This window comes from Aythya ferina (genome assembly GCF_964211825.1).
Source record: "Aythya ferina genome assembly, chromosome: 1".
Classification (NCBI taxonomy): Eukaryota; Metazoa; Chordata; class Aves; order Anseriformes; family Anatidae; genus Aythya; species Aythya ferina.
The window spans coordinates 3,624,168-3,637,305 of record NC_140296.1 but is presented as its reverse complement, the minus strand read 5'-3'; the positions used below and the strand labels follow the sequence as shown (position 1 = coordinate 3,637,305).

Genomic DNA, 13,138 nt, shown 5'->3' with positions numbered 1-13,138 from the left:
TTACTGCTTGTTTTTTCAAGCCGTCTTTTCAGTTTTCTTGGATTCTCTCAAACTCTAAGACAAATCCTTAGCCCTGAAGAGACAGTGCTGCCCCGAGTTTGCACGTAGCCTTGAACAGGAGGATTTTTTCTTGCTGCCTGACACCTCAAAGTGCCCCTACAGTACAATAATGTCTTGTACATCGCAAAGTGCAATGTTTTAAGTTTCCTAAGAAATGTTTTAATCTGTTCACAGGTGCTTGAAGTTCTTGGGAAGCCGGCATCCCACTTTAGTGCTTCCATTAGTCCCCGAGCTGCTGAGCACACATCCATTCTTTGACACTCCAGAACCAGACATGGATGATCCAGCCTGTATCCTTTTAATGAAGCCAAACAATCTCTTTGACTGTAAAAGACTTCTTTGTGTTTTCCTGATGCTTACGTTTATTAAACCACTCCAGACTAGCAGGCAATCCCGTGACTATTTCTGAATCCCTTTGTCACTGCCCAGGGAAGTGGTGGAGTCACCATCCCTGGAAGTCTTCAAAAGACGCTTAGATGTAGAGCTTAGGGATATGGTTTAGTGGAGGGCTGTTAGCGTTAGGTTGGAGGTTGGACTCGATGACCTTGAGGTCTCTTCCAACCTAGAAAATTCTGTGATTCTGTGATTTTATTACTGAGTTTTATTACTCAGCAAATGATGGAATAACCGTTATCTGTAACCATCTTCATAAACACCAGTGTGGTATAATTAGCCTTTTTTTAATGTTATAATGAATGATCTGGTTATCAAACAATTTGTCAAGGTTTAGGCTTTCCAGATGAGCCCTTTGATGTGAAAATACACGTTTAGCTTGCACTGATTTGGAAAATGCTTTAGCTGAGTGGTTTTCCATGCAATGAGTTGCTCTGGTCTGCAAAGCTAGTCCTTATTTTTCTCACAGCTCAGAGGCCATTAGCTAGCAGATTAAATACCTTGTGAGAATTGAAAAGGGCAGGGATCAGGTGGAGAGAAAGGTAAATCCTTAATCAGACAGCTAAGGAGTCATTTGAGTCAATTTGTCTTAGGAGTTGAGGATCAAAGGAACTTTGCGGGGTGAAAACCAAGACCTGTTATTCCAGAGAATGCCCTGGACATAAATTGCCACCGAATTTTACAGAGAAATGCTCTGTGAAGAAAGCCTTGGGAGCCAGAAACAACAAGGTAGACCTGCATGGTACCGTTCCAGTGAGTAAACTGCTAGCTAAAAACAAAGGGTGTTCTCATTCAGAGTGCCAGGCAGGTTTGAATGAAGCTGGCTGAATAGCTTCACCTGAAAACTTGGAAAGGATCTGGGGCGAGGAGGAGGAACTGGTTCCTCAGGTTGGAGCCTTTATGCTTGGCAGCTCGCAGATGGAGAAGATTTGCAGGAGTTGGGAAACGGGTTCAGGTCCCTTTTGTGAACTCCTTACTGGCTGCTATCCTTCGAGCTGTCTCAGAGCCTCACTGGCAGTAGCCTCCTTTCTCCGATGTGGCCCGTTTTGTAGTGTTTGCTCTTTGTACTTCATTTCTCTCTGCCCCGACAGCTGCCTCTTTGGGTTTTGCTCAGCATTCTTTGCCTGTAAAGAACTTCCTAAACAGTCTCCAGCAAAGAAAAAGCTGTTGAGTTGTTTTTAACGTGCTGTCCCCAAAGAGCTCTTCTGGTGGTTGTTTTATTTTTCGTTAACAATCCGTTTCAATAGACATTGCTGTTCTGGTTCTGATTTTCAACGCCGCGAAGAGTTGCCCAACAATGCCAGCGCTGTTTTCGGATCATACATTCAGACACTACGCCTACCTTCGGGACAGTCTCTCTCATCTGGTCCCTCCTTTAAGAGTAAGTTGAATCACCCAGGTTTGTGCTTTCCCGCTCTGTTTTGAATATTGTTGCTCTCTTCCGTGTCCGCCAGCCTGTAATACTTTGATTCTGAAATATTTTTTTCCCCACAAAAGTGAATATTGAAGTGGATGTTCAGGAAGGAGAGCCAAATATTAAATTGCTACAATATGGATTTTGTAATATTTAGGGGGAGAATAAAGTTATTGCTCTCAAGTGAGGGTAGCACATGCTCTGCTGCTGAGAAAAGAATGCTAGGGGCATGATCCCAGGAGCTTTTTGTAAAGCTTCCCCTATGGGGAAGGGGAGCTCAGCCTTTTGTAGGTCTTGCAACGTTTGGCTTCTCTCCTACCTAAACAGTTTATTCACGGATGTGTTCCTTGCCACTTTGAAGCAAGCTTTTCCTGCCTGGAAGTACAGGTGGGATTGAAGTCAGTCCTAAATCCTATCACAGTTCATAAACCGGACTGCAGGTTGTGTGGTCTCGGACTTCCCCCGATTTCACGGCTTCGTAGTTAATGGATGAGGAAGATGTTTCCCTCCAAGGCATGCTGATGTTGGATCTGAAGATCTCGAGCTACAAACAGATTGTAAAACAGAGAGCGTTAACGAACAATTTACAGACTGCAAAGCCGTGGTGTAAATTTTGAATCAGAGAAATGAACTGGAGCTCGCAGTTGGTAGCAGTTCAATAATGCAGCAGCATTTTGCAGGGCTCTTAACTTGTGTTGGGCTTCCCGTCGCATGCACGTGCTTCTTTCTGCTTAGTTGCCAGGCAGGAAGCTGGTGTCCTCCCCCGTCTCTCCCAGCATTACGCCGCACGAAGATCCTTCCCAGCAGTTCTTGCACCAGAGCCTGGAGAGGGTTTACAACCTGCAGCACCTCGACCCGCAGGGCATACAGGAGCTGCTGGAATTCACCATTCGGTAAGGCTGTGGCTGTCCTGCTCGTCGGAAGATGGGGTAGGAGCAGCAGCTTCTCTGACATCGCTGCTTTCTCTCTGAACGTCAACGTTTTTCTTTGCCCTTTGGCATTCAGTCCAAGCTGCCTTCTCAAGAGCACTTTGGCCAAACAGAATTCACGGGCTGTTGAAAATAAAGCTGATGATCTTGGCTCTGCTGCACTGAATAATCAGTGAGGGTTTTAGGTGGACGTCTCTTCTGGGTATGACGAGAGTACTGCATCTTGGACTGCTCATTTACCAGAAAATATACTTAAAATATACTTTGTTTTTATGGATGATGGCCTAGTGTGCCATTTCAAGTTCTCTCCCTGTATATGTGCCTCATTTTGATCAGCTTATTTGTGACGTATGTGTACAGGGTTGTTTTTTTAGCTTGTTTGTGGGGTTTTCCCCTTTGGTCGTCCAGTTTCTAGGTCCTGTGGGAGAGGACCTGCTTCTGTTGCTCTGTTGGGTTCCTGTCGCCAGTCCCACTGTTAAAGGACTTTGTCTTCTTCATCAGTTTGAAATTCAGAGAGGTTTTTTATGGAAGAGACAATGTTACTGCGTGCTGCTCTCTGGATAGATAAGGTTACAGTGTGGCTTCTGTCTGTGAGTTTTATGCTGCCTTCCCCATTTCATCTCGGGCCTGATTTGCACAAACAAAGCACTTGAAAAGGATCCTTTCAGTGCGATCTGTCTGCTTGGAAAGAGGACAAGAGCCTTAGTTTTGAGAGTTAGCAAAATGGTCTAATGTGCTTTATTTGGATTACAGAATTCCAAAAAGCTTTTTTTCCCCCCAAAAAATCTGCCTTTTCTGTGCGTGTAGCTGCAAATTGCTTTCACACCCACCTGCAGTGGAGAATAAACAGCGTGCTCCTCGCTGAAAACCTGCTTCTGAGAGCTACGTGGCTTCTCCTCAGCTGTTTCGAAGCTGCCTGAAACACAGCCTGGGAGCCCTGAGTGCAGGAAATGCTTTGAGCAGGTTATCTCTTGGCAAAGCATCCGAAATCTCAGCGGCACAATGAAACGCTGGGAACCTCAGGGGCTGGGAACAGTTTCCATTTTGAGGCCAGCAGTCGTGCCTGAGATGGCTGCACGCGCAGCTGATGTGCAGCAAAGGACAGCAATGGTTTGGAGCTGGTGGAAATCATTTGCTTGGCTTTTTAATTTTTTTTTTTTTTTTCAAGCATCACCACCCAGGAGCTGTGCTAACCCAGCTGGTTTTTTTTCCCCCCTTAGGAGAAGGGAGGATTTAAGATGAAAACAAAAGGGTGCTGAAGGTTATTTTGCAGAGGGGAAGATTTTTTTTGCTGCTCTAACGATTTTGGTGCTGGGAAGAGGGAGGTAGGAGGAAAACAGCAGCCATCCTGTGGTGGAACACGGCTCCCTCCTTATTGTCATCGGGGGAAGTAATGCAGACCTCCTGGTGGCTGCTGGTGACTGGCATTTGGAACCACGCTCAGGCCTGACACTCTGCCCCCAGGCTTCGCAGCTGAAACTGTGCAGGCTTTTTAGTAATTTGGTCTTTGGGGTTTAGTTTCTCCGTCTGTACAGCAGGATTTATTTTTTTTTGTCTCACAGGGACATTGAAATCTGTTTAAGATCTGTAGGAAAATAGAATTGGTGGTGGTGGGAACCACACAGGACTGGGAAACGGAGGCTCTGAGTAGGTTGTAGCTGCAGGATGCCATCCTGCTCCACGTTAGCTCTCTCTTGTCCCCTGGAAAAGGTGGAATTGAGTCAGTGTGAGGCTGGTTCTGCTGCCCCTGCCTTCAGGGAAGGCTTAGGGAAGATTTTCTTTTGGTGGCAAATCCGGAGCGTCTCATGGATGTGGTGCCAGATGACAGGCTTCGGGTGTAGCAGAGCTCAAGTTTCGGAATTGTATCGTAGGTACGAAGATAAATATGCACCAAACGAAAAGGGTTACCTGAAGGGGAAAAAAAACAACGCATTTTTTGATAATACAGTAGGAAATCGGAAAGTAGAATGACAATTTTAGTACACCTTTGGATCAAAGCAAAATGCAGAGAACGAAGATGTTAAATCCACGTTATCCAACTTAGTTTTTGTCGCAGAACCAAAAATGAATTTTGTTTCCTTAATGCATGCTTTAAAACATACCTCAGAGTAGAGACCTAAAGCCTTTCCATGTTCCATTAACCATCTATTTTTTAACCTATCAGGATAAAAGTCACTTAGGTGGCTGTTTGATTTACAAGAAATAAGTGTACCAGACCGCAGGCAGCAGCCAGTTGGGCAGGTATCAGTACAGCAGCTTGGAGTTTGGTTTAAAAAGGCAGCTATATTTCAGAGCTGCCTGCTTACACGAGCCCAGCGTGTTCCAAGCATCCTTTCCCAGCCACCAGGAGTAGGTAGATTTCCCAGCAGCGTAACGCAAACGCCTCGTTAGCTGCTGGGGAAAGCTGGAGCTTTTTCACTTTTGGAGTGAAATCTGGAACTGCTCTGCCCTGTGGTTCCCGTAGGGCCGCGGAGTAACGTGGGCTGACAGACTTACTGCTGCCTCCGCCGGCCTCCAGGAAGAACGGAGATGCCAAGTCCCAAGGTGCAAACTGTTTTGTAGAGCGTGTTTTCCTGCTGCTTCTGCTGCCCGTTCTCGGGGTGAGGAAAAGCAGGATGCAGGAATAGCTGCCTGCTGCGTTCCGTGTGCATTTCAGCCTCCTGCTGTCTCAACGCTTTTTTTTCTCCTTCTTTTTCTCTTGCTTCAGTGATCTTCAGAGGCTCGGGGAGCTGCAGTCGGAGCTGGCAGGGATGGCAGACTTCACGGCGACTTACCTGCAGTGTCAGCTGCTCCTCATCAAGGTTTGACTTCAGCTGGCTTTCTAGGGCTCTTCTTCACAATGCCCCCAATCCGTGGCAGTGATGAACTTCGTAAATGAAAACTGATCTATGATGAAAGCTCAGATTCTGCGGATTTCTGATATCCCTGCTTCCCTTCTGTGGCAAATAATTTATGTGGTAACTTTGCAGCTAACACACCATCACACAGCTCTGCTGTTGCACGTACAACTTCTGTTGGCTCACGTGCATTTTGCCAGCAAAGAGCTTATTTCCTAACAGAAATCACAGTGGGAACAGCCACTCTGCAGCCTTTCACGTTAAGAGAGTTTGCTTTTCTCTGCAAGAGACCGCTGGAATGCTTTTTGCTAAACTGCTGCTGAAAGTGGAGTTTTTCTAGACTCTTTTGTAGCCAGTTTTTTGGCACCAATGCCAGAGGAATTCTTAAGGCTTGATTGAGCAAAATATCAATCGTGCTTTACCATGCTGAAATGATCTGTCCGTTTGGTATTAGCAGATGAAGTGGTTCTTCTGACGCCACGGCAGCGACCCTTTTTGAAGTCAGCTTAAACAGGAACTCAGTTTTTTGCTTTGCAACTCAAGCTTTAAGCTGACAACAGCGTGTGGGTCAGTTTAAGTGTTTAAGTCCTCAAACATAACCTGTACGTATGGAGAGACCGCAAACAAGTTTCCAGAAGGGATGCAGTAAGAGCTTTGTTACGTAAAACCAAGAAGGAATTTCAATTTCTCTAAATACGTAGCTGCTGCTTGGAATGTAGCAGCCCTCAGCTCCTTGGAATACGTTTATAACCCAAAGAAAACGTTGTAGATGAGTGGTGTTAGAATTCCCTTCGTAGTTAATTGAGGAATTAATTATCCTTAATCAAGGACCACTTCCAACCCAAACCATTCCATGATTCTCCAAAATTCAGAGCTTCTCCCAAAGCAGAATGTGCAGGGGACCAGCGTTTGGAGATGGCCTCGGTGCCTTTCTCCAGGGGCTGACTGGAGTGAGCCACCCTGCAGTGCTCTGTCTGGAAGAAGTGGGTAAACACTGCCCAAGCCGTTCTTTCCTTGAGCTGTAGAAGAAACAGTCAGCCTCTCAGTGATGGAGAGGAGTCAGCAACGTGGCTGAAATGAAAACTAACTCCTAATATCATGCAATTAGGAATTTTGAGGCAGCAGAAAGAACCTTAGTGTCAGAGCAGCCCTTTTCAGTAGATTTCTTTCCAATTGTTTCTTTTCCCACCAGAACAGAAACTACTGGAGGGGAAAAAAGCATTTTAATTTTCCCTCAAATGCCAAAAACTTCTGGACTCTAAAAGGCTCTACGTACCCTGCCCTTCGAGGAATCCCATTTTTAAATGGGATTCTGGGGCCAGCCTAGGTGAACGATACAGCGTGCAGGTTCTTGAGCTTTGGCTACAGCCACTTTTGGGTTTTCTTGTATCTGAGGTCAGGCAGCTTTAAAACAAACAAAAAAAAGTGATATAAATCATCCAGTAAAACCTTCTTGATTGTTTTTAACATAAACCAAAAAGCAAATGGGGTTTCTATAGTGCCAATACCAGCAGCTGTGTTACGCTCAGTAACTCCAGGATCTTTTTGGGCAAAAAGGGGGTGGAAACTGTCAACAGGAAGGCTCAGAAATATGACGGCGTGGGTGCGTTTCTGGGGACAGTTGTTATTGTTTCCACTTTCTGCCTGCAATCTGAGAATGCCCAGCTCTTAGTCTCAAGGAGGTGATAATGCAGTGGGTTATTGTTTCGCTAATAAGCGGCTGTGTTCTGCATGAAGTTCTCCTTTAAAAAGTACTTGAAAAGTCTGCAGCTCAGCCAGCCCCTCGTTCCCAGCATTGTTAATGTTGTTCTCAACTTCAGTTTCTTATTTTATAGCTATGTAGGTGTCTGGGTGTGCTTATATAAAAACACAGATTTTGGAGGCTTCAGTGCCCTGGGTTGTGCTTAGAAGCAAAAAGGAACCTTTGCCCTGCTCTTTCAAACAACCTGTTGGTGTAGAGCCAAGAAACAGGGCACATTCCCTGTTCCTAAACCCATTTCATCTAGCACAGGGTTGTAATGCTTTGACTCAACTGGGTGTTTATTTATGATCACATTTCTTCACTTTCTTTTGTAGGCCTTGCAGGAGAAGCTGTGGAACGTGGCGGCTCCTCTGTACCTGAAACAGAACGCGTTGGCATCTGCTGCGGCCAAGCAGGTGAGGCTGAAGCAGCCGGGGCTGCGTCCTCAGATCCAGGGATCCAGATCTGGGGGCAGGTCCTCAGATCCAAGCCTCCTTGGCCATGCGACAACAACGCGTTTCTGACCTTCTACCACAGTCTGTCCGAGTAAATCTTAGCTCCCCAAAGCAGAGCAGTTTCTGTCATCTTCAAAGGATCAAATCAGGTGGCACTGGGGGAGATTTATGACCACTGGAAAAAGGCAAACATCACACACGTCTTCCTGAATAGTAAGAAAGAGTGGAGAGCTGTTTGTGATGTTTGATGATCTGATCCTGGAAAAAAAACAAAACAAAAAACAAAGCTAAGTTCTTCTATCTTAAGGGACAAAATAAGCTATTCAATAATCCGGAAACAAATCTAAGGTAAAACCAAGTTCCTGGATCTGCTGGGAAGCTAGGCTGACATTTTGAGTCTCCAGTTAATTAAAATGTTTTAAGAGGCAGCTACTGCTGTGCATCACAACCTCCTGTGCTGTTGACAGTTGTCCCCAGGGAAAACAGAAGCCTATCCGCTTCTTAAATCTCCTCTAATTGAACTGTCGTTCTTGGGTGCCCTTCTTAGCAGCGTGTGGACCCCCAGGGAAGTTTTTCCTGTTGTGATGGTGAGTGTAGATCACTTCCCGTCAGCGCAAGGTGAGGGAATCTTATTAAATAACTCGTAAGTTGTTGCTTCTGTACAGTTTTACTGAGCCCAGTGCTATTAATTTCAGCACTTCTCTTGTCTACTTAAGCCCATCTATTCAGCAGATAAATTTTTGTTGCCCGTGACTGGGCAACAAAAATTGAAGTCTGATGGCTTGTTACCCCCGTGGTGTCTGTCTGACAGATCGTGGAAGAAACGTACAAGATGGAATTCATGTACAGCGGGGTGGAAAACAAGCAAGTGGTCATTATCCACCACATGAGACTGCAGGCGAAGGCCTTACAGCTGATAGTGACAGCGCGCACCGCCAGAGGGTAAGGACGGTGAGAAGAGCTTCGTAGGGTTACCTGGAAGCTTTGTATCCTCAAACTTTGTTTCGCAGAGTGTCAAGGCTAAATTCTACACAGAAAACATCGTGGCTTAGCAATAAGCAGTTGCAGAATGAAGAACTTTGTGTCTTTGGTGTAGCTACGTAATGGCACGGTACTAAATCAGATGACAAAATTATTGGGAAGACGTGTTGGGAGAGATGAGCTCTCTCAGGTACAAACATGCAAGAAGAAAACTAGGGTAAAAACATGACATACGTTAAAAACGTTGTCGAGGGTGTCTTAGAATTGAAACTTGGGTCATATTTAAATGAGGAAAAAATGACATTGAAGAATGCAATAGCCACATTACTTTGTTTTGAGCTTAAATCATCAGGAAAGAATTGCCTTTTTGACTCATTTACTACCAACGTTTGTGGGACAGCCAAAATGCACAGTTCAGGTAACAGAAGAGGCTCTGTGTAGTTCATTTTAGCTGCCCAGGTGAATAAGGTTATGCTTGGGTTTAAATGGCCCTAGAATTAGAAGTTTATCCAGTGGAGTTAGAGCAAGGTGGCTTAAATCCTTTTTTTTCCTTACTTTTGCTTTGAATCTGTTGCTATCAATTTGCTGTGTTGCCATAGAGGTCTGTGATATATTTGCCTCTTACCCTCTTTTATAGGTGGAAAGTTAATATTTTCTAGTCATGGCTTTGGGAGCTTAGTGCCTTCTGCAAACACAAGGGATTTCTTGTGGAGGGGGCTGTGGATGGAGGCAGGAAAATGGCAGCTGATTTTTTTTTTTCTCCTGGGGAGAATGCATTTCTGGAATTGTCTTTAAGATCTTACAGTTTTAAGGAGCTTGAACTGGATTTCAAAACACCTCAGTGCTTATGACCACAGAGCCAGTTTTCTTTATTCAGAAATAAAGTGAGGAATGTTATCTTCGTTACAGAGTGGAACCCCTTTTTGGGATGTGTGAGAAGTTCCTACAGGAAGTAGATTCCTTTCAGAGGTGAGAAATTCCATTGCTTTTTTGCTTTGTATTTTAAAACTGAAGTTGATGTGAAATGTTCTGAAGGCTGGTGACAATTCTTCTGTACGTAACTTGGTCTAGAATGTGCCAAACTTGGCTTTCCTAAGTATGTAAAACTGAAATAAAATGAAATAAATTCATAGCCATATAATGGGGGAATTCTGCCCTAAATATAGGATATTTGTTCTCCCTTTTGCTCACTGAACCTACGGGTCAGGCTCTGAAAGAGGCTGTTACAAAATCCCACCTCTTCAGCAGTGTGCTGGGACGAGCAGTTCTATACCGAAGGCCCTTTCAGATCTCTCTGGAGTTCGTGTGGGGTTTTTCTGTACTTGGAGCATTTTTCACATCTTTGCAAAGCGTTCGGAGGTGCTTTGTGATCCCTCGTTCACTTCACAGCTTTTGCATTTACTTTATGATTGCCATCAAATTACCTGGGCCCATTAAAGCTCGTTACCATCGGGGAATATCCCATTCATTTTTCATCTCTTTGCATCTCCCTTCCCCCGTTGCTCTCCTACATTAGGGCCTGCTCTCATGAGATAACGATAAAGCAACAAGGAAACTCCATTCTAAACATCGAATCAGGAGTGTGACAGAAGGGGAATTTCTCTTTTCCTCTTGCCAAATTTCCAACTTTGAAGTTAAGAAGTGGGCAATCTACATACTCAACGTGGGGATCATCTTACATTTACAGTGTGGGCCACTGCTTATGCTCTTTTTGCACTAGAAAGAGAGGTTCTTATTCCATCTTACCCTCATTTGGAGGTCTAAAATGGGTCAAATTAGTGATGCAGAGGTTTTTCCTTGGAGTCAGAAGGGAATTAGCTAGACCAGAGACAGGTATCCAGAGGTGACTAAGCAGATTCCACCTCTAGTTCTTGATTAAATTCCTTTCTACCTGTTGTTTACATGTTTGATGGTTGTGTGTGACAGAAGGGAGTTGGACCTATTCCATCATGATTAGCTTATTTGGTAGGCACTGCATGGGACTTTTCCCTTCCTTCCTATCTTTTCCTCATGCTAGATCTTGGGATCAGCAAAACTGAATCCCTTTGTCTTAGGAATGCAACTCCTACAGGCCGTGAGGAATTCCACAAAAGAGAAACTGAGTTTTAACAGATCTTGTCAGCTGTAAGGTCGCCTAGAAAACGCCTCTACATGTAAAATCCCCGTGTCTAGGTCGTGCAGCCTCAGCCTGCCAGATTTGAGCAGCATCACACAACAGAGTAGGTGAAATTTGCTGTCTGGGCAGTGATAGTCACAGGAGAGAGCACATATTCCTAGGAGAGGGTGATTTTTCTCCATCCTTGCCAACCGTGAGCTGGTGACAGAGGCTTCTGTTCAGGGACTTTGAACTCCTCTCGAGCATCACCAGGATCTTGAAGAAAATCTCACTTCCAGGGCTTTAGGACCCGAAGCTGATTTTTGAACAAGCCCAGAATTCCTGTCCAGGCTTAACCCTAGGTGAAAACACAGCCCAACGCTGGACTTGACAAGCAGGGAGGAGAGCACGTTGATCAAGAGGCTGATCACCTACAGAAACAGCGCCTTTTATTCTATATTTTCACCAAATTGCACAAAGCATTTACTGGGCTTACAAAATAATCCTGCTAAATGTGGCAGGAATGTTGCTGAGAGTAACAAATAAGCCCCCAGGGAGTCAGTTTAACAAAGTGTTTTGTGGGGATGTATGGTGCTAGACCAATTTTGCTTCTATATAAAGAACAAGAAATACCAAATTCTCCTCTTGTGAGCAGCCCTTGTTATGGAATGAATTCTCTTCTGTTCTTGACCTCTAAACTAGCTTATTTTTTTCTTACTGATTCTAGCTTAATTGTTAAAATTTTACTACACAAACATAACAATTAATACTCTTATTGGTAGACCAAAGCCATTTTGGAAACTTTCCTGCAGCGGAAGGTCAGAGAATTCATGTGTTGGGTGTGTGGCTATGTTAGATCCTCTAATGAGTCAGCAATTTAGTGAGCCACATGAAAGAGCACAACATAACGAGGCACGTGCACCTCTTCCCCAAGATGTACCAACCTCCAGAGTTTACAAAGCAACTGTAAGAGGAGTGGCACTTCCATCCAACTGGGTTTCTTCCTCGAGACATTGAGACTGAATGCAGAGTGCTGGAATTGCCTGTAATTTCATTTAATTAGCACTCTTACTGTCAAAACAGCATGAGAGCGACACGTGCAGTCTTGTGTGGACGCATCCTTACAGCAGCTGGTTCTCATGACTGTGCTGTTGACTTCACTTCAACATTTCTACCTCCTCCTGTGCAAATCCAGATTCAAATCCAGATTCCTTTGCCTGCTAGGCTCTATGTTGATGCAGGACTTAAGAAATGAGTCCTGTGTAGATATTGGTGTTGTCAACTTGAACACAAGGTATGGTCCCAACAGAGCTAGCCAAAATTATTTTATGTATGAGATGTGCATCAGAAGTGGAATCTCAGTGTCTCGTTCTGTCACTGTAACTAAATATAAAGATTAACCAGCTTGTCTGAAGATAACAACACCACGAAATGTTGAAATAAGCTTTTTTTAATCAATCTTAATACAGGTGTTTCATCTCTGAGCTCCCGCGTATGCAAGGCAGTTTTGTAGATAAATTGCTGGACTTGATGCCCAGACTTGTGACATCCAAGCCTTCAGAAGTGGTCAAGATTCTTCAAACAACGCTGCGACAGAGTACCTTCCTCCACCTTCCTCTTCCAGAGCGGGTCAGTTTAATGCAGAGAATTAAAATGCCAATAGCCTTGCAGGCTGTCTTCAGCTTCCAAATAGTTCCTAATAGCCCATGAAGATTTTATCATGGACTCGCAGCATGTTCCAAGTTGGAAGGGAGCCACAAAGAGCATTTAGTCCAACTCCTTTATTATTGGAGTGTTATTTCATATTATAGGTGTGATTTCATCACCTTTTTCTCCTTACCTAGCGTCCCTAAGACTATTGCTAAAAGTCAGGAAGATTTAATAATTCCTGGCAGTATCTGAAATGATCCAAAGTTCACGCGCAATTTCTCTGTTAAGAACAGTAATGATTATCTCTTCCCTTTTTTTTTTTTTTTCCTCCCTTATTTTTGGCAACCGTTTGGCCTCTTGCAGCTCCACAGAGCGAGTGCGAATATCATTGAGCCGACGGGTGAATCCGATAACCCTCTGAGGTTTACCTCGGGGTTGGTCGTGGCACTGGACATCGACGCGACTCTGGAGCACGTGCAGGATCCCCAGGGAACTGTTAAAGTTCAGGTAAGCAGTCGCTTGACACAAATGCCAACGAGATTGTGCCTTGGGGGAGGTTTGCATAAGGATGCCAATACCTCTA

The 13,138-nt window shown here is 44.5% G+C and overlaps 1 protein-coding gene across 2 annotated transcripts in view; it reads left to right on the top strand.

The window, feature by feature from the left end:
• INTS4 (integrator complex subunit 4) overlaps positions 1 to 13,138 on the top strand; it is a 30,088-nt gene that overhangs the window by 14,469 nt on the left and 2,481 nt on the right. For both annotated transcript variants that reach the window (XM_084529635.1, XM_084529636.1), the window contains exons 13-21: positions 235 to 350; positions 1,701 to 1,834; positions 2,603 to 2,760; positions 5,504 to 5,597; positions 7,710 to 7,790; positions 8,641 to 8,771; positions 9,720 to 9,779; positions 12,375 to 12,534; positions 12,919 to 13,062. In XM_084529635.1, coding sequence (XP_084385761.1) covers positions 235 to 350; positions 1,701 to 1,834; positions 2,603 to 2,760; positions 5,504 to 5,597; positions 7,710 to 7,790; positions 8,641 to 8,771; positions 9,720 to 9,779; positions 12,375 to 12,534; positions 12,919 to 13,062 — 1,078 coding nt within the window. The remainder of the gene's footprint in view (positions 1 to 234; positions 351 to 1,700; positions 1,835 to 2,602; positions 2,761 to 5,503; positions 5,598 to 7,709; positions 7,791 to 8,640; positions 8,772 to 9,719; positions 9,780 to 12,374; positions 12,535 to 12,918; positions 13,063 to 13,138) is intronic.